Below are 21,113 nucleotides of genomic sequence, written 5' to 3' on the forward strand. Positions count from 1 at the left end.
GACAGGTAAGTAAATATCTTATTTTATTTTACTTTTTAAAAGATTTTGTTTATTCACAAGAGACAGAGAGAGAGAGAGAGTTAGAGGCAGAGACATAGGCAGAGGGAGAAGCAGGCTTCCTGTGGGGAGCCTGATGCAGGACTTGATCCCAGGACCCCAGGCTCACGGCCTGAGCTGAAGACAGATGCTTAACCACTGAGCCACGCAGGTGTCCCAAATATGTTAAAGGGAAGATTTGCTAATTGGGAAGAGTCAAGATTTCTTCAAATATTTCCAGAGAAGATAAATTCGCCTAAATACACATGTTATCTTAGATTGAAGTCTGGACCCAAAATTCTTTATTTTGTTTGCTATAAAGAGCATCAGTAGGACATTGGATGAGATTTGAATGAAGTCTGCAGTTAAGTACTAGTGTGAACACTTTATCTGTTAATTTGTAACAAGATGTCTCTGTTTTTGTTTAGAGCTAAAGGGACACAATGTCTGCAATAGTTAAAAAAAAAAGAAGGGTGTATGTGTGTGTGTGTGTGCCCAAGCCTGTGCAGGTGTATGTGTGTGTGTGTGTGTGTGTGTGTGTGTGTAAGCAAACAGAAAGGAGAAGAGTGAAACATGACAAAGGACTAACATTCAGGGAATCGGGGTAAAGGGTAGACACGATTGCAACTTTTCTGTATGTCTGAAATGATTTCAAAATAAAAATTTAAAAAATTTTGAAATGCGTTTCTGGTCAGAGTTTGGAAATACCTGTAGGTGTGGAAGGCATTATTTTTCCTTCTTTCTTTGAATGGTTGCCCAATGAAGTAGCTTTCTTGGCCGACAGTAATGTGACCATAAAATCTGGAGATCCAGACCCAAGAAGACTTAATAACAATCTCTCTGCTTTTTCAACATCAGCTTTCCAATCTCAAATGTTTGCATGTCCTCATCAGAGCTACCTGGGTAGCCAGACCTCATCTCTGAGACTTTAATGTGATTCCCTTTTAGAAGCCCATCGATCTACTTCCTTATAAACGTGGAAATAGTTGAATTATCTCTCTGGCCTTGGGAATTCCTGACCCTGGATCAGATCACATTGCATCCAAATTACCACCTATTATTAGAAGGTCGGGAACAAAGAGAAATCTAAGCCAGATGCACAAACACCAAAAATGATTTTCCCATAACCGAGAGTTAACACTCATGTCAAAGTTAATGCTGACAATGATTTGCTTCTCCAGCCCAATTTTGGTTTTTTCCTTCCCCTCCACCTCTATCCAGGAGAACGCTGCTTAAATTTAGAGCTTTCTATAACTACAGAAGTCAAGGTTGAAGAAAAAGAGGTTATGGAGGAAGAAGAAAAACAGAACAACATTTTCATTTGATATCTGGCATTGAAACGAACTACTTGGTCTACACGGTTCTGTTGTGTTAATAAACCTGTGTGATGTTTTAGCATTTTTGACTTTACCCTAAGTGATCATTACATTGAAAAGCCAGTAATAGCAATTGACACCTGAGCATTCAGCTGGGGTAGGCTCTATGTGCTTTACTTTATTAGCTCATCTAATTCTTACAACTCTTTTATTTTTGCACAATACTATTGTTTTACAACTGAGGAAGCAGAGATTTGGAGATATCTAATGGCTTGCTTGAGGCTGCCCAAGTATTTTAAACAATCACATTGCTTTCCAAAGTAAATCACCTCTTAATTCTCAAGTTCAGGTTGCTTTATAAACATTTGCCGGTTTTTACACTCTATCTCAAGGTTACACAAGCACCATTCATGTTAAGTGACCACTACCCTGTTAGAATGAGGTCACCAAAGGGGGGTGGGTAGAAGTCACGCTCATCATTAATTAGGACTGTACATGAACATGGATATAGCGGCATGATTCATGATAGCCCCAAACTGGAAACCATCCAAAGGCCCATCTCAATGGAATGGAGACAAGGATATCTTCGTAGAATGGAATTCAGACAATGGAAGATTTATTCCATGAAAAACAGCACACTGCTTCTCCAGATACAGCTGGATGAATCTCACAGATGGAACACTGTGTGAAAGAAGCCTGACATAAAGGAGTATCTCCTTTAGCATTTCATTTATATAAAATTCAAAAGCAGGCACAATTGAATCTATGATGACAGAAGTCAGGATGGCAGTAACCCCTAGGAATAAATGAGGCTGTGGGAGGACCCTTCTGGGGAGATGGAGATGTTCTGTATCTGGATCTGGGTGGGGGCTACATGTATGTGCTCATTCGTGAACATCTGCCAGGCTGAGCAGTTAAGATTTGCACATTTTATAAATGCAAGCTACAGTAATCATGTATAAAGCCGAAAACAACTGGAGATCAGCTTGAGGTTTTCACCTTGACCCCCAAGGGCAAATTTTAACTTCAAGGAGAGCCTGGTCACCTCAGAGCCAGAGCACTAACCTGAATCATCTACATAAGGTTCTGTGCTGCTCCTGGGGACCCTCATGCAACTCATCTTTGACACCAGGGAAGGGACACTGGTCTTTGTGCCACAGACTCCCACCCCCAGGAATGATGCTGTGGAAATCTTTTGATAGGACAGTTAAAACCTGCGATCCACTGCCAGATCCACTCTTAAAATTCAAAATAGAAAAAAAAAAAAAAAAGACCAGTGTTAGATGGTTTTTTTCTTTAAAGTATACTTTTTAAAGGTCATAATTTAGAAATAAGACTGGTCTCTTTACATTCTTTTCCAGGACTTTACTCCTTACTCCTGCCCTGTTAGCTGAATGACCAAAACTGGAAGCACATTTTCTGAAAATATTCATATAGATCCTATCAATTGTTTCCGACGGTAAAAAGCATGGCCAGAGGCGTCGCTGCTCCCTGCCTTGAGGAGACCCGGCGCTGTCATCTCCAGGAAGCCCTCCGGGCCGCCCGCCAGCGCTGTGAAGCCGTCCCTCCCCGGCTGGGAAGGGGAGACCGACGCTCTGTCTCTGTGGCTTCGCTCTGAGGATCAGCTGATCAGCGGATCGCAAGAGAAGGTCAGAGTTCCGACAGGGAACCGTCACAGGATCGGCTCATGCGTCAGTTTGGTGTGAGTTCTTTCTGCTTCCCCACTGCGGCCAGGCGGGAAGGTTAAGGTGAAGTGCCCAGAAGGCAGGCCTCACAAAGAACCGGGCGACAGGGGGCCTGGCAGCCAGCCGGGCTCTATCTTCCTAAGTGGCTTCGGCCAAGTCGCTTCACCTCTGTCATTGCCTCGAACTTCTGAACTGCCATCTGACTCACTGCCCAAAGGAAGGCGAGACAGAACCAGGACCCTTGATGATTGCCAGACCAAACCAGAATCATAATCGACATTCTCCAGGAGATTCTAACAGTACCCAGAATCTAAACGACCTAATGTTCAAATGTTAGTTGACAAAGATGAAAGAGGAGGTCCCATGGCCTCTTGGTTTGAGTTCTGACATTCTGGGTATTTATTTTTTCTAATAGGAAAGATAAATTGCAGCTCATGTTTGAGATTTCACATTGTGAAGTTGCACATGTGTAATTGCTACAATGTATCGGGCTCCGCCCCTGCAGTTCTGCAAGGGGATGGCACTGGTGGGCCCCCACTGTATGTTAGCCCTCGCTGTGCAGATGCACGCGCAGCTTAGAAGTCAAGATGCACACGCGGCTTAGAAGTCAAATGGCTCCCAGGGTGGGTGGTGGAGACGAACTGCAAGCCGGTGGCTGCTGCCAACAAGTCAGGTGGCACCATGGGCCTCCCTTGTACCAGCACAGTGAAACAAGTTCAGTATTTTCTTTTTGTGCTAACCCATCTTCCTTTGGGTGCTTAATTGGATTCAGGATTATTACTGACATTGCCGGTGTTCATTCAGCTTCCTAGCACTATTACATACTTTACACAGATTTAGGATTTAAACAACCCTTCAGCTGAAACGAGTACATAATCCCTATTTGTTTCAGCTTGGGTTCTCCAGAAGCCAACCTTGAGAAGAGGACTCAAGTGTGAGTGGTTCATTTGGGAGGTGATCCTGGGAAGCGCTGTTAGCACGTGAGGGGAGTGAGATGGGACACAGGCAGCCAATGCCACATGCTTTATTAAGCCAGTTAGTATTGGCGGCAGCCGGAGCTTACCCAGCTTACCCTGAGGGAGGTCCAAGACACAGTGTAGAAGCGTGCCTCAGGGCTGTCCCACCAGAGGGGAGGCAGCTGGGGTATTTATACACCTGCTCCCTTCAGGCTCCGTGGGAGTGAAGGGGGCATTAATCTCCCAGCTGTTTCACCTGCCTGGGACAAGAGTTCTGGTGGCGTGAGAAAGTGTCAGGCAAGATGTCTTAGGCCCTGGCAGTTGGCAATTGAATAGGTAAGTGGGTGTCAGGGAGGCAGGCACAACAGTGTCTAGTTCATGTTACATGTGAAGAAATGGAGGCACAGAGATGTTAGGACACATGACCAAACACACACAGCTCATCATCAGCAGAACTGGGACTGGGCAAACCCAACAGTCTCACCTGAGCATGTACTCTGAACCACCACACACTTCTGCCCTTCAGCCGAGAAATTTATCTGTTCTGTCTTAGTCAAGCTGGGATGTGACACCCAGGCAGCCACAAGAGAACTTTGCTAATCCTCTGTACACACTACTCCTAAAAAGTGGACCACCTGGTGTTCAAGTGGCTCTCAGGTTCCATGTGAAGAACAAATGAGCCCTTTTCTACTCTGTAGCCTTGAGGTAAGAAGATGACCTTTCCAAGCCTCAGCTTCCTCATCTATAAAATGGGATCACTTACAGCTCCCCAGTGGGATTGTTGGTGGGAAGGGTGAGATCCCACATGGTGAGCACTTCGTATGAATCTGTCGCCTTGTAAATGGCAAGAATCACTGGCTTCCTGTTATTTTTGAATGCAAGGTGTATATCTTGGGATTGGGATTCCAGGTTTTTTTTTTTTTTTTTTTTTTTTTTTTTTAATTTTTATTTATTTATGATAGTCACAGAGAGAGAGAGAGAGAGGCGGAGACATAGGCAGAGGGAGAAGCAGGCTCCATGCACCGGGAGCCCGATGTGGGATTCGATCCCAGGTCTCCAGGATCGCACCCTGGGCCAAAGGCAGGCGCTAAACCGCTGTGCCACCCAGGGATCCCGATTCCAGGTTTTTTAATGATTCAGGTCTGTTTGGTTTTGTTTTCTTCTGTGTTAACTGTGGTTTACTCGGTTTGAAATGGGAACTGAAAGCACTGATGAATTAATTGAAAAGCTGCCTGGCTTTCTGTACATTGTTCTTTCTCTCATGCCCTCTTACTCTTCCTCAGCCCTTTACACCCCCAGAGACATACAAAGGCGGAAGATGTGCAGTCTGGCTCCCCTGCCCGCCCTGAGCTTGCCTGTTTTGTCACAGTCTCACTCTGTCCCCTGTCTAACAGCTTAGACTCACAGACGAGCTGAGCACCTTGGGCAGTGGTGTGTCTCTCAGAGGAAGTTAGAGTTGGAGAGCCCCCAGCCCCATTTCGGATGAGCAAGTGTGAGAGATGAAGGGTGGATTCGGTTCATTGCTGACAGTTTTTGATCTACTCATTGGGAAGGCCGGGTCACACTGCTGTGCTGCTGTGTCTGTCTACTCTATGCCCCTGGCCTCCTGGTTTGTTGCACTGGCCTGCAGGTGTTTATGGCTGGCATCTGATTCAATTGGTTGGTACCTGGGCTACAGAGATCTTTAAAGAGTTCAATCTTTACCTGGAGTGATTTTTCTAAAATGCTTTCTACCACCCTGAAGACTCAGCTTCTGGGGGTGCAGCCCTCCTTTGCCTTTCCTTCTTTGCTCCATATCCTCCTGAAGAAGCAGCCCACATTCTCACTGAAGGCAACAGTGTTGCAGCCCAGCTGTACCTCTGCACCTTTCCACATGCTCTTCCCTGCGGCTGGTGGGCTCCTTGCCTTTCCCAACATAGATTCCCCTGCAGCCTTGCCTGTCTGCCTCCTCCCTGCTCCCTGGGTTCTTGGTGTTCTCTGAGGCCTCTGCAGTGGCATAGAGCAAATTAGACCTCTCTGCTCTGAGCACCAGACTTGGGGGCAGTCACGTGAGCCAGCTGCAGTCCCCGGCTGGAGGCCTACAGGTAGCAGGTGCTCCGAAAGTGACTTTTGAGTTGAACTGAAAACCCTTCTGGAATGTCCCTACATGAAAATTGTGTTTCTTCTCCTTACCTCTGCAGAATACAGGAGGCGGGACTCTGGCAATGAAGCCATCCCCCAGCTGTGGGGCAGTCGGCTCCATCCCGGCACAGCTTCCTATCACCCTGCAGGGATGTCCTGTAACCTGAGTTTTACTCTAAGTTTTGTAAGTAATGCAAGCTTTGGCCCACAAATAACCAAGGGTGCTTTCTCATTTCAAGGAAAATCCCACCCAAAATAAAGATACCAAGCGCTGGGTATCAGTGGTGAGTGGTGACTCATTTACTTTTTTGTTCATTTTGGTGTGCTTCAAGAAAAGGAGTTATGGAAAGTATAGGTTATGTTCATGTCATTGTTCATGTATGGAATCTGTTGGCCTGATTTCAGGACCTTCTAGCAAAAGGACAGTAAAAACCAAAGCAGTGGAGGGGGCACCTGGGTGACTCAGGAGGTTAAGCGTCTGACTCCTGGTTTGGGCTCGGGTCATGATCTCGGGGTCCTGGGATCAAGCCCCACATCGGGCTTCATGCACAGCAGGGAGTCTGCTGGAGATTCTCTCTCCCTCTCCATCTTCCTCTACTCCTTGTCTCTCTCTCTCAAATAAATTAATATATTTTTAAAAACCTCAAAGCACTGGAGAAGCATCTAATCTTCCTTACAGAAAAATTTTAAATAATTTATGTAGCTCCTCTGGCCTCGGGGAGGTGAGGCTGAATTCTAGCCTCACCCCTCGGTTGTGGGCAGTGCTTAGTGTATTGCTCCTGCAGAACAGAGAATGGAGGGGGTGGAGGGAAGGGCCAGCATTTAAAGTTGTTAAATTCAGGGTAACAACATCAATGATAAGCCTCTGGAGAGCAGGTCCCCTCTGCTATGGTGACCTCCCCAGCACACTCTTCCTCCCTCCTCATAAACAGCCTCGAAAGGCAGTGGAGCTGCCCTGGGTGGTGTGAAAAGTGAAAAGCCTGCTACATGATTTGGTTCAGTCCCATTTGTACCCTGGCGTGACCTCGCTAAGCTTTTGTTTCCTCATCTCTAAAAATGAGGATAATGGGACCCCCCCCCCAAGGCATTAAGGGGATTTAAGGGGATTCAATGCATCAAGTTGCTCCATAAACCATCAAGAACCACACACCCGTGAGGGATTATGGGGGCTTTCACTTGCTTCTATTAAAAACACAGTATGCATTTAACACATACTCTTGAATCTGACAGAGGGAGCAGGCTATGACTTCTGGTTTCTAAAAGAAGCCTCCAAGTCTGGCCAGTAAGGGAGAGTCTCCAAAGTGGACACTGTCCCTAGAGGTCAGGTGAGGGGTGCTCCTGCCCTGGCCTATAGACAGACCGGGGGAGCAAGGCGAGCCTGGGGTGTCCCTGGATGGTGAGGGCTCCATCTATTGGTAAGACAGCCCATCGGGGCCATTCTGTTGGCGAGAGTGGAGTAGCAGAAGACGCGTCCAACTCTTAAAGGTTCTGATGCCTCCATTTCAATTAGCACAGCCTTTCAAGTGTCCCCTTGCTCACGCTCTCAACTGCTGTGAGATTCCTCTTTTGCCTGGTGATGTTTCCTGCCTGGGGTCGGGGCTGACCTCTCTCTTGAGATGGAAGATTCTCAGGATATACTCAGAAAACACTCTAGTGCAGACATCTCTATGAGCCTTATTTTATGATGCCATCTCAGTCCTCACCTCGTTAACAAGGGCTCTCTTACTCTGAATTTCTGAGCTACCCATTTCCTTGCACAGAGTATCATGGAGTCAGGGACTCCTAACACAGATCCTTAACTCCAAGGTGACCTTTCTTTTAGTTGACACAATTAACCCAATTTTTGATGCCCTAAAGTAAAAACTGTACAAGAAATGATGTCCCATAGGAAAAAAGAGGTGCTTCCTGGGGTCTTCTATTTAAATTAATTTTCAAAACTAATGTAGGCATTTTTATCTTGCAAGAGGACAATCTTTCTCCTTTCTGCCCTTTGCTAACTGTACCAGGACATTCCTTCCTTGCAGGTGTTATGGTCACATGGTCTAGATCAAAAGTCAGATTCAAGGTTCTAATCTCCACTTGGCACTAACATGCTGTTCTGGTCACATCTCTCAGAATGACCTTTAATCTAAGAAAGAGCAGATAATAATTCAAGGGCTTGAACCAAATGGTGAACTAAAAATGAAAAAGCAAGTCACACTCACTAGATATTGAAACTTGAGGCAGCTTTATGAAGCAAAGTAGCTGTAATTGTTTAACTCCTAGGGGATCACTTTAAAACCCCCTTCTCATTCATGTTACACTCTCTGCTGTCTAACCACTTTTCATTATTGTTTCGGTATAAAAAAAATCACATGAATATGAATTGAGCTTAAAGATACTTTTTCTTTAAATAATTAAAATGTTCTTCAGATGTGTTAGTATATAGCAATTAAAGCAGAACACTATTGGTTGCTTTTTGTTTTGTTTTGTTTTGTTTTTTGCTCTTGGCTTTTAGGAATACAAACACTTGGCTCTTTTTATTGTTGATAGTCCGTGGGGGACAGTTTGAATGAAATAGAAAATTTGGGATTACCAAGATTTTTGGAGTTGGAGAAATTTTGTTTTTCTTGAAACAAACTTGAAAACAGAGGGATTTCCCAAGATTAACATCAGATCAGAAATAAAGATTCTTTTGCTTGAATAAAATCAAAATACTAACCTCAAAAATGAAACCAATTCTACTGAGCAGAGATTTTATGATCAGAAATCTTGAACTAATCTGTCCTATTGGTTGAAAAGGACTGGAGCAAGTCTGGGATGATGTGTAAGCTTACCAGTGAGGAACTCATGATGAAATAATGAATAATGTCACACCTGGTCTCTACTTTATAGGGTGGGACACACCAGTAATGAGTATACCTCACTGTCGATGAAGTTACTGATCCTGAGACTTTTGAGTAGGACCTGAAAGTGTGTACAGTTTTGTGAAACCATCTGTTTGTCTTTTCATGTACCACTTTGTGGGGTGTGGGGGAAGGGGATGAGTGGAGAGCAGTCAAGAAGGGAAACAATATGTGGTCCTGGAATGAACAGGGAGCTGAGTTACCCGGGAACTCACCATGTCTCATCCCCACTGGCTTCATTCCCCAACCAGGAAAGTGAAGCTGATGTCAGTTAACTAATATTTATTCAATATAAATTGAATAAATGGCAGGGCTTTTGGGTGACAATGCTTTAAAAAGTAGTCTCAACAGAATGTAAATTCTCCATACTAGGACACAACCACTTAGAATGGTAGTTTTTTATTTCTGAGGTTGGCTATTTATCATTTTATACTCACCTAGAAAGTGCTGATCTAATGGGTTGTGACAAGAGTACATGGATGAAGTGGCAGTGAGTAGGAGCTGCTTGGTGTTTTCATTGGCTCTCCTCTAGATCACTGAAGAAGACAAATGAGCACCACCTCCATATACTAAATATATACACAATACATTCATAAGGTCGTTTTTCACATATGAACGACAGCTCTAATTCTACATGGGTTAAGCCAGTGAAATGCTTCCTCCATTTGCCATGATTTCAGGATGGACATTCTGTATATGCAGGCTTTAAATGTAAACTCTCACCTCCTTTTGCAGAGCTATTACCTTCAGAAGTTGTGGGAGAGGAGGACAGGACTAGACTGGCATTCTTGAAAGGCTGTAGGAGCATTAGCAGACACCTGTTCCAAACGAACTTGAGTCTTGGTATTCCGGAGATGGCATTCAAAGTGAATCCATTTGGAGTGAATACATTAAAAGTTAATTACTTCCTCCAGGAAGTAAGAAATGGTGGGCATGAGCAAACAACTGAGAAAAGATCTGGGTTGAATCCAAGCTCCCCTATGTATCAGCCGTGAAACCCTCTACAAGTCAGTTTTTATATCATGGCCTCTGTTCTTGAATTTTCAAAATATGAACAATATCTACATAAATGTAACCAACCTTGTGTCGGTTATGAGGCTCAAAGGAGTGACTATATGAACAAGTCTACAATAAACTAGCGAGCACTTCACTTATGAACAGGTAAAACAGCCAATTAGACTAAGTCCAGTTTTTTTGTCGGAGTCCTAATTGAGTGACTTACACATTGAAGGGGATCACCTTTCTGATCATTAGGGTCACCTCTTTCTCTCCATTTGGCCAAGTGTTGAGTTTCTCGGGTTGACCTCTGCTCTGGTTCACCTTCTTAATTTCCTTTTTTTTTTTTAAAAAAAGATTTTATTGGGCAGCCCTGGTGGCGCAGCGGTTTGGCGCCGCCTACAGCCTGGGGCGTGATCCTGGAGACCCGGGATTGAGTCCCACGTCAGGCTCCCTGCATGGAGCCTGCTTCTCCCTCTGCCTGTGTCTCTGCCTTTCTCTCTCTGTGTCTATGAATAAATAAATAAAAAACCTTAAAAAAAAACTCATTTAAAAAAAAATTTTATTTATTTATTTATGAGAGACACACAGAGAGAGAGGGAGGTAGAGACATAGGCAGATGGAAAAGCAGGCTCCATGCAGGGAGCCCGACGTGGGACTCGATCCCAGGTCTCCAGGATCAGGCCCTGGGCTGGAGGCGGCGCTAAACGGCTGAGCCAGCCAGGCTGCTCCACCTTCTTAATTTCAAAAGGCCAGCACACTCACCATACCTTCAACACAGAAAGATGCTTTCACTGGAGGCATGGAGGTGCCCGCTTTAATGCGGAAGTTTAAAAACCAAAACAAACAAGGCAATAAAAAAGGGAGGCAATGCCTAGTTGGCCACACCCACATCTCCATGCAAAAATTTAGTCTGAGCTGTCTCAACAAAGGGTGAGCCTCCTCTCCCACATGCTGCGCCTACTGGGTCCTCGCTGGTGAACCCCGGCTCCTATTAGAGGCTCCATATGTGTCAACGTCCCTCCTTGTCATTGCCCTTAGATTTTAAATTAAAAGCTGCATCCTTCCAAAGCAGCAAAGCGTATGTTTGTTTTTGGAGAAAACGAGGCCTTGAGCTCTGAGAGCAAGCACCGTATCTGAGCTTCCCTTCAAAAGAATCTGGCAGAAGAGCGTCCCGGGAACAGCACTCTGGCGCTTACTGTCGCAGGAAGGAAGGGAAGGCCCTTGCTGCCTCAGGAGCCTGGTCTCTGTGGGCTGGTTGGCGCTGTGGCCACATAGCTCGGTGCTGACATCAGCACCCGCCTGGCTCCCCCCACGGGCTCCCTCAAGGGAGCTTCTTCCACTGGTTCAGGGTCCCTGTCAATAAGGCATGTGAGCTGCTGTCCCCTGAGGGGCGGGCTCTGCTGGGACAGGGGACAGGATGGCCTCCGTGGCTACTCTGCTCCCCAGAAACCTTTGTCAGTTCCAAGCACAGACCAGGGCGCATTCCTTCCAGCCTCTCTCCTCAGCAACACCCAGCCCTCACCCCGCCCCGTCAACCAGGCTCAAACCGCGAGAAAACAAACAAGGCTTTGATTCCTTTGTGAGAAAATCAAAGAGCTGCTGAAACTTACTTAAAGGAGAAAGAGACAGAGAGAAAGAGAGAAAGGAAGGGAGAGAGGGACAGAGAGACCACTCTCTACCACCTACTGTTTACTACTTTCAACAAACAGACCCAATCAGAAAGAAATCTGGGTTTAGCTTTGTGAACTGCCTGGAAATATTGGGTAGCTCTTTTGGCTGTGGCTGCCCAGTGAATGAGGTCTCTGAAATGAACCTTTTAGAGTCAACCTTCTAAAATTTAAAAAAAAAAAAAAAAAAAAAAAAAAAAAAATTCCTTGCAACCCTCTTGTCCTGGAAAAAAAAGATGCCTTGCCAAATTCAAATATTCCTTGGCCAAAGTAACTATTAGCAATTCAGCCCTTCAATGAGGTTACAAAGAAAATATTTCCCCTTGATTTCAGAGAAAACACCTTTCACGTGACCACCAAATATGTTACTTATTTGAAAGATTACAAAATAAACTTGTCTTTTCCTTTTTTTCCCCCTTTTTTTCCTTACTCCCAAACCGTGTTGCTTCAGGAATTCTGCGGCATCAGAAGCCAGAAGGGCAGTTACCCTTTTGGTAGAAGGGTGACAGGGTGGTAGTCTCAGGGGGCTTCCAGATGTGGGTCTGTTGTGCTTACTGTGCTCTAACTTGTCACACAGTTGTGGTCACTATGGAAGCTCATCCAGCTGCACAGCTGTGATGCCTGCACTCTTCTGAACATACGCTATACCTCAGTGAAAAGCACACTTCCCAAACAAAGCAGAAGAAAGACCCTATCAGAAGACAGCACAGACACCTTTCTGTTTGCGTACACTGCCTGCCAGGGATGCACTTTCAGGAAACGCTCCCCCGCTGTGTCACACACCCAGCACCAAATCAGGTGGGGAATCGGACCCTCAGAAGGCAAATTCTATCCCAGAACAGAACCATCCTGCCAGTTCCCATCAGTGGCTCCCTCAAACACTTGCAAGCCTGGGTTGCAGCCGGAGAGGCAGGTGCGTAAGGTGAGGGCTGCTTTCAGGACCCCGGGTGCCACAGGGAACGGTGGAGGGCAGGGACAATGCTGTTGTTTAGAAGTCCAGAGAGGACTTCATCCAAGGGAACTCCAATAGGGTGTACTGTCCTACGAGGTTATTGGGGCTTTTTGTGTCTCAAGAGAACAAAAAAGGCAAAGTGGGGACTTACCAATTTGGTCTTCGGGGATCAGCGACTCGATGGGGGGGTCCAGCTCCGAGCTCTGAGACAAATAGTTCTTCACCTGCGTCATGAACTGCCGGATGGTCTGCAGCATGTCCGTGCTGGACACGTGGCACTCCTTGTTCTCCTGCAGAAAGCTCACATAGTCCTGCACCAGGCAGCCGAAGTACGTGCACTTGTCCCGAGACAGCTCGGCGATCCTGCGGACCATGCGCTTCTCGGGGGTCAGGAAAGAGCTGAACACCCCGCTCATCTTGCGCAGCTGCGACTTGACCAGCTTGGGCAGCACGAAGGAGCCGTTCCTCTTCTTCTTGGACTTGATCGGGGGGGCCAGGGTCTCCTGGTCGCTCTCCTCCTCGCAGTCCTCCAGGCTGCTGTTGGTGTCCGCCTCGTAGCCGAACAGGGGCATGCTGCGGTCGAACTCCAGCGAGTCGGAGGAGGAAGTGGAAAGGCTCATGTCGCTCAGCCTCTGGCCGCCTCCATGCCACGGGGGCCGTGATTCAGGGCCAGCGGCCCTTGTGCAATCCCCCGGGGCCTCGGCAGGCGGGGCCCTACCTGGCCGGCCAGCTGTGCCGGGCCCCGGCTCGGGCTCGGGCTCCTGGGGCGCCTGGGGCTCCTGGGGCTCAGGGCGCTCCTGGCCCGGGCGAGGCCGGCCTCCGGTCAAGGTCTTCGCGCTGCCTTCCGCGTCCAGAAAAAAAGCCTGCTTCTTCAGCCGGGGTGGAGGGATGGGGGCTGGTTTCGTTCCAAGCAGAGCTACGTTCCCATGTTTGTTATGGTTGACTGTTTCTGGCATGCTCGCCGGGGTTTCAGCCCTGGACAGCTGAGGGCTTGTGTGCAGACTATTAATAGCGGGTGGCGGGGGCCTGGGTGGGGGGGACCGCGGCCTCTCGGTGCCATTCGCGTTGGGAGTCCTTGTGCAGGGCCGCTTCGGGCCCCCACTGAGGTCCTGGCTGTGCACTTTCAAGAAAAGAGGATTAATAAAACACAGGGCTCCGTTGGTCTGGCTGCACTCCAGCTCCGAAGGCGTCCTGGTTTTTATAGAATGCACTCCATTTATAAGGCAAAGCTGACGCGAGGCAGGACAGACACCGTCTGAGGAGGGAGGCCTATGGGGAGGTGGAGGGTTTGGGGGTTTGTTGTCAGCTGGAGAGCTCCAAAAATCTGAAAGTCATTATCAGTGAACACAAGAATGTAAATACAGTACTCTCAGGGCCATTCCTTCACAAATTAAAAAAAGCACACTTGCATGACAACACATGTCTTTGGAGGGGGAGGCGCCACGCTTGGGTGTTGTCTTTGTGTGTGTGTGTGTGTGTGTTTCCTTTTTCTTTTTTTTTTTTTTTTTCTTTGACTGCACTCCCTTACTGGAAAGGGTGGAAATGCTGCCAGGCCCAGCTGTGGGCTCACAGGAAGGTTCCAGGGGCTTTTCACCTTCAAAGCCCTGGAGAAAAGGCTTGGCCAACAGACAAAGCCAGCCCAGGCTTTGCACAGGTGAGGAAAGAAAGGACTAGAATCGTTACTGGAGAAGCCTGGAAAAGGCCATGCGGCTCCCCGACTCGCTGTACAAAATCTGAGCCTCCTTGCAAAGCAAACCATCCTTTCCAATCCACTTTTCCTGGAGATGCACTCCACAGAGGACCTGGCAAGTTCCCCCTTTAGTGGGCAGGACCAGCAGCTGGGCCTGGGGGATGTTACACAATCTGCTTAGGGTTTTACACATTCAGCATTAAAACCCCAAAAGGAGGAAAAATACACTGATGGAACCCATCAGCAGAAAAAAAGGACAGCCAACCTATGCAAACGCTAAGTGCAAGTTCAACCATTTATCTTAGTGGTTAGTTGCCCACACTCCCTAAATTCTAGGCCTCCTGACTTTGGCTACATGCACTCAACACTCTTTGGAGCAGTGCACATGGCTTACCGCAGCAATGCCCTATGTCACCTACATACGGGACTCGGGTTTCCACACAAATCGTGGGAGACAGTGATGGTGGTAAATGTCTCTGTTGTGATTTCCATTTGGAACAGCTCTATTCTCTTTCTCTACAGCTTTGCCTTGTTGTGTTTGCCTAAAATGTGTTTCTTTCCTATGGGCCCAGAATGGCTGACCATGGGGGACAGTGGGGAGACTAGCATTGGGAGACCTTGTCCTGTCCTCTCTGTGTTGTAAATATGCCTGATATTGTCATCATGTCAGCTGCTTCCTCTTGCCCTTCCTTTCCTTCTCTCTGGCTCTGTGCCATCCAACACCCAAGAGCCACTGAGTGCTTGAAATCCAGCGATTGTGTCAGAGGCGTTCGATTTTAAATTTCACTTCGTGTCAATCAATTAAATTTTAAAACAGATGTGCAATTTGATTACTGACTAACTTTTAAGTAGTTTTGGAACTAGGGTCGGTGAATGTAGTTTTCAACCGTAAATTTAGTGAAATCTTAAATACAGACCATGTGTTTCTGATGAAAATTTAATGCCTGTTGAGACAGGCCCTGTGAGGATAATTATGTACTGGATTCAAACACTTAGTATGACAAAAAAGAATGTAAAATATCTCATGAATGTTTTTATAGTATTGCTTTTATTGCATTAATACTTAAAAAATATGGCTTCTATGTTGAAATATTTCAGCCGTATTACATTCAATAAAATAAATCATAAAAATTAATTTCACTTGTCTTTTTAATTTTCTTTAGGGGGCTACTAGAAAATTTGAAATCACACATTGCCTCGCCTTATATGCATTTCTAACCCCCAGTGTATGTTTTGGTGGAATGGCTCCCACCACCTGTGGATCCTTCTTAGGCTTCTACTGCCACCACTACTAGACTTTATACGCTCAGTACATTTAGCTCCCATGTAAGTGTTTCTCCCATATGGACTATAGACCTGGGTGGTGGGGGAAGGGAGGGACGGGCACTATTAACCTCTGAGCCCTCGATGGGGAGCCTGCCCCATGGCAGATCCTCCAGAAACATTGGTCGGAAGGACAGATAAATGAAGTTCAGCATTATCAAAAGGGCTGCCTCTTCACAAAATGAATAATATGTACACTGACAATTACAAACTGAGTTTATATTAATTAGACCTCATTTGCTTTTGGTCCGTGGCCACCAGAACAAGGCATTTTTGCGTTTATCTTTGCAGGACACAAGCGCTGACCATGATACTCCGGTGCTTCAGCCCTGGCATAAAGTAGGCACTGCACGCTGACCACAGAACCAGGTGTTATGTGGATCGAGGTCACCTGGTGCAGGTCCTCAAGAGGCTATGATTATAGTCATTTAAATTCGGGAAACGTCTTAAGCTCTCTCCTAAGGCATCTGAAACTCCATTCATTGCAAGAGATGGCGTAACTTTTCAGAAGGGACATTTATCCTATCATGGTATTTTTACCAGGAATCGGTTTCCCAATCCCACTACCTAACTGCCTGTCAGACAGGCCTCAGACACATGTGGAAACTTTCTTGCAGCAATCTAAGTTTGAGAAGGGAGTCTGAATCTACCTCCAGGCTTCTCACAGGTCCTAGGAGGTCTTGTACTTGCATTTCAGAATCTCACATTTCCATTCAAATACTATGCCCTGATTGTTAATCTTTTGGAAGACTGAAGCCCTAAAAATCTTAAGAGAATTGCTCCTTCCAATTTCGAGGGAAAGCTTTTTTGTTTGTTTGCTTGCTTGTTTGTTTGTTTTCAAAAGTTAAACCCACACAAATTCCACATGGCAATGGGATAAGGAAGTGAAATTGGGTGAACTGTATGTCCTGATCCATTGTCAGTCACTGTCCAGAAACACAATATTGTGTTTAGAGGTGGTGACAAAGGGGCCGGAGGGGGTAGCGAGTGCCCAGTTGGCCAGAGCAAGGATGCATGGCAGGATAAAGGATGTGGCCCAGAACACCAGGACTGAAATTGAACAGCAAGAGAGGAAGTGAGGCAGATGTTCTGCTAGATGCCTGCACGGTCAAATTCCTTAGAGCACAGAAGTGCTGTCAATGCCCATGTGTTCTTCCAGAACAAAACTCGCACGTGAGGTGTACTGTGTGCTTTCCCTTTCTGCCAAGCACTGCTTTTCCCCAGTAAGACACCACAGGAAGGAAAGACACGACCCATGACAAAGTTTATGTTCCATTAGGACTTGGACTTTTAGGGTAGGTGGAGATGCTGGGGAGATGTGGGGGTTACCGGGGCAAACAAGGTGTTTTCCTCTGAGTGTCATCAATGTTTGGCTTAGAAAAAAGACTCTGGACAGGTGTGAATCAGGGAGCTCATGGGCCTGCAGGCCAAGCTTCCCAATGGAGATGGGGATGATTTTTCAATGGAACAATGTATCACCAGCCAGCCTGACACGGACTATGCCCCATAGATTCATTTCAAGAAAGACCTGGGCCGGGGGGCACCCACTTACTTAGTCCCAGCTGGGCTAGTTCTTCAAGCTGAGCCTCAGTCTTGGCTGTTGAAATGGCATAAGGCAACTTCAAGGTAAACGGCAGAACGTCCCTGATTTTTCAAAAAAGAGAATATTTGTAATTATGTGTCTTGTTTCTATCTCTGGTTTGCATTTCCACCCTAGGGATGTTTTAGCTTAAACTGAAATGTCCCAAGGAGACACTACATCATGCCTGACCGAATCTGTCTTTACTGGGGACAAGACCACAGGGTTACTATTCTTGCCTGTGGTAACACACTCGGGACAGCCTGAGAGACAGGCTGACTGGTTTTGGTGTCTGTAGTGAGAACCAGTTTCCCTCCTGGGTCGCTATACCGTATCTAAGCACTAATATCAGAATCTCCCTGTTGGTGGATATACATGTAAAACATTGTGTACTAATTTGCATGTTCTGAAAACTGGGCCCCAACTCACTGAGCAGGAATGTGTAATCCAAAACTAAGGTTTATGACCTCACTTCCTTACACGTGGCAGCTTCTCAACCATTATCTGTTGGTTTTACTTTGACATCTTCCAGCTAGAACCCATGCCCTGTTCTTTGTGTGCTAAAGGCAAAGCTTGCTCTTGTTTTCAGATAATGCTTCCCTATCTGTAACGTGCACACGAATCCCTGGGAGTCTTGTTTTACTGCACACTCTGATTCAGGAGGCTGGGTGAGGCTGGAAACTAGGCATTTCTGCCACACTCCCAGGCAATGTTCCTACTGCCACCCCTGCACCGTGCTCTGAGTAGGGAGGCAAATGGAAAGACTTTATGCAACGACCCTGCCCCCAAGCAGTATGGCACCGTGTGTAGACCAACAAACACACACACTCAACATCACAGACCAATAGGCCCAACAGGAAGGAGCTGAGCTGAGCTGGCACCAGGGTCTCTCCATGGCCAGGGCATAGTGTCACCACTACTAAATGCATGGACCATGATCTCCTGCTTTCTCCTAAAGGGCAAAAGCAGACCTAAAGAAATTCTGTTTATTTTCATATACAGGGGATAAGCATTGATGTTTCACACCCTAGGGCTCTCACAACACCTTGCCTCATACAGACAGGGAGAAAGCGTGTTTTGAATAAATGAATGAATGAATATGAAATAACAATGGTGACTTATCAAAAAAGAATTTTTTTTTTCAGTGATGGTATTGGTCTTACCAAAAAAGAACTCAGGGGTGCCTGGGTGGCTCAGTCGGTTAAGCGGTTGACTCTTGGTTTAGGCTCAGGTCATAATCTCAGGGTCCTTGGATCGAGTCCTGCATCAGGCTCTGCACTCAGCAGGGAGTCTGCTTGAGGATTCTCTCTCCCTCTCTCTCTGCCCCTCCCCCTGCTCATGCTCTCTCACTCTCTCAAATAAATAAGCAAATCCTTAAAATAGTTCATTCATTCACTCAACAAATGTTTATGGTCATCTATGATGTGCCAGACACTGTCCCAGGTGCTGAGAACAATCAGACAAAAGACCCTGCCTGCATGGAGTTTCACTCCAGTGGACACCAAATGACAATGAACAAACACACAATTTGTGGAATACATGAGAACGGGATGTGTACCACAGATTTTTAAAAATGTGCAAAAGGGGAATAACAAAGAGTATTCAAGAGTGAGACTTGGCCAGAGAAGGCCCCATGAGCCTGACTGAAGATCTAAAAGGGGCCAGGGAGTACACTGTGAAAGAAAGAACTTTCTAGGCAGAGGGAGCAGCAGGTGCAAAGGACCTGGGGTGGGAGAAGGTCTGGCAGGTATGAAGAACAGCAAGTAGGACATCATGGCTGAGGTGGAGTAAGTGAGGGACAATACCTGGAGCTTCCACCTGTATTTTGTCTACACAAGATGCTGTGAAAATTTCCATTGAAGAGAATGACTATCCCAAATAACTTGTTGTTTACAGTAAGATTAGGCAACATTCTAAATTGAATCAGATTAAATCTGGATGACTGGAGAATTTTGGAACCCCTGAAGCTATTGACAATGAATAACAAATTAGTAAGGTCAATGAAAAGAGCAAAACATGAATAAAATGTAATTTGTCACATAGGCTCTAATATACTGCTCACATAAATACTAGAAGTTGGCAGTCAAGAGGCTGTTCTTTCCTGAGGTGTCAAGCCTGGGTCACCCCCTGTTTCCAGGGACCCTTTCCTCTGGCTTCAGATGTTGTGAGCACCTCCTTCTTGGCCACTTGCATCTGTTCTGGATGAAGCAGGCAGAGCCTCAGGGAATGGCAGTGATTGTAATAGCTGCTGCCTGACCCGGGAGAGGCAATGACTCAGATTATAATCTTAAAGGAAGATTAATGGGAAGTAGAAGTTTGTAACGCCAAAGCATCACATAAATATATGTTTCTATGGCTGTACAAACTTAATTAAAATCTTCTTTCTTTAGACAATTTGGGGGAAAGCCACATATGACAAAACCAACCTATGTTTATTTTCAACTTTTACCTTGTCTAATGCAGTACCTAGAGCCTAAACATCACATGGCTAGTGTTGATTTTTCTTAATGGTACATATGACAGGAAACCACACCTGTATTTCACTAATGGGTGGTTTTAGGCTTTGATCTACTGGAAAATTAGATGTTATACATGAGTCCTCTTCCACTGTAGCAGCTACGGGTATAACATAGCATCTTTCTCTCTCTCTCTCTCTCTCTCTCTCTCTCTCTCTCTCTCACACACACACACACACACACACACACACACACACACATGCAATCACTTCCCTGTCATCTGTATCCTGTTAAAGAAAGGGGCCCTGGGGATCCCTGGGTGGCTCAGCGGTTTAGCACCTGCCTTTGGCCCAGGGCGCAATGCTGGAGTCCCGGGATCGAGTCCCACATCGGGCTCCCCGCATGGAGCCTGCTTCTCCCTCTGCCTGTGTCTCTGCCTCTCTCTCTCTCTCTCTCTCTCTCTCTATGTCTATCATAAATAAATAAATAAATCTTAAAAAAAAAAAAAAGAAGGGGCCCTGATTCTAGAACCTGTGTAACAGACAAAATAAAGCCAGGTTAGGTATAAATGTTTCACTCAAGAGTTTCAATACTCATATCATCTACTTTTTAAACTTTTCTCTGTATGTCAGGGAAGAACACTGACTTTATTGAGTACCTACTAAGGCACAAGCACTGTAACTCTTGTAGGACCCACACAGGCCCCTGGGAAGAAGCTTGATGTCCTCCATTCCATGGATGAGGAGCACAGGATATACGACAGATGGGGAGGTCCCCACACTCACTCACAGAGCTAACGTGGAAATAAGGGGGGGCCAGGAACCCAGGTGTATTGGAGCATGGAGGGGTACTGTATGATGGCAAAATGTGGGCTCTGGCAACAAGGTAGGCCTGGGTTGTTTTTTTTTTTAAGATGTTATTTATTTACTCATGAGAGACAGAGAGAGAGAGGCAGAGACACAGGCAGAGGGAGAAGCAGGCTCCATGTAGAGAGCCCAATGTGGGACTCGATCCTCAGACCCAGGATCATGTCCTGGGCAGAAGGCAGACGCTTAACCACTGAGCCACCCAGGCATCCCGACAGGCCTGGGTTTAAATCTATTATCTGCCACCTGCTAATTGAATGATTGCAGCCAAGTGTCTCACTCTCTGAGCCATGGTGTATTCATGATCCTAATTTCAGGGCTGCCATGAGGATCAGAAATAATGTATGTATAGTGCCTGGCATATATATAGAAAACCCCTGAAATGATAATTATACTTAACCACTGATAATTAAGAAATGTATTTTCCTTTAGCCGCCCTTTGCTAATCAAAGTATAATTGTAGGACCAGCAGCATTGGCTTAATTCCCTGGGAGACCGTTGGAAACTCAGACTTTCAGGCACTTCCTCAGACCCCCTGAATCAGAATCCGCATTCCAACAAGATTCCAGGTAATGCTAGCAT

General features: G+C 46.1%; 1 protein-coding gene across 8 annotated transcripts in view; it reads right to left on the minus strand.

The window, feature by feature from the left end:
• The window catches only part of RIN2 (Ras and Rab interactor 2), a 218,767-nt gene that overhangs the window by 13,285 nt on the left and 184,369 nt on the right, over nt 1–21,113 (minus strand). For 7 of the 8 annotated variants that reach the window (XM_038571454.1, XM_038571459.1, XM_038571458.1 and 4 more), the window contains 2 exons: nt 17,183–17,274; nt 12,769–13,941 (listed from right to left, as the gene is read on the minus strand). In XM_038571454.1, the coding sequence (XP_038427382.1) occupies nt 12,769–13,941; nt 17,183–17,274 (1,265 nt within the window). The remainder of the gene's footprint in view (nt 1–12,768; nt 13,942–17,182; nt 17,275–21,113) is intronic. The other variant, XM_038571456.1, reaches the window with a different exon arrangement.

This window comes from Canis lupus, chromosome 24 (assembly GCF_011100685.1).
Source record: "Canis lupus familiaris isolate Mischka breed German Shepherd chromosome 24, alternate assembly UU_Cfam_GSD_1.0, whole genome shotgun sequence".
Classification (NCBI taxonomy): Eukaryota; Metazoa; Chordata; class Mammalia; order Carnivora; family Canidae; genus Canis; species Canis lupus.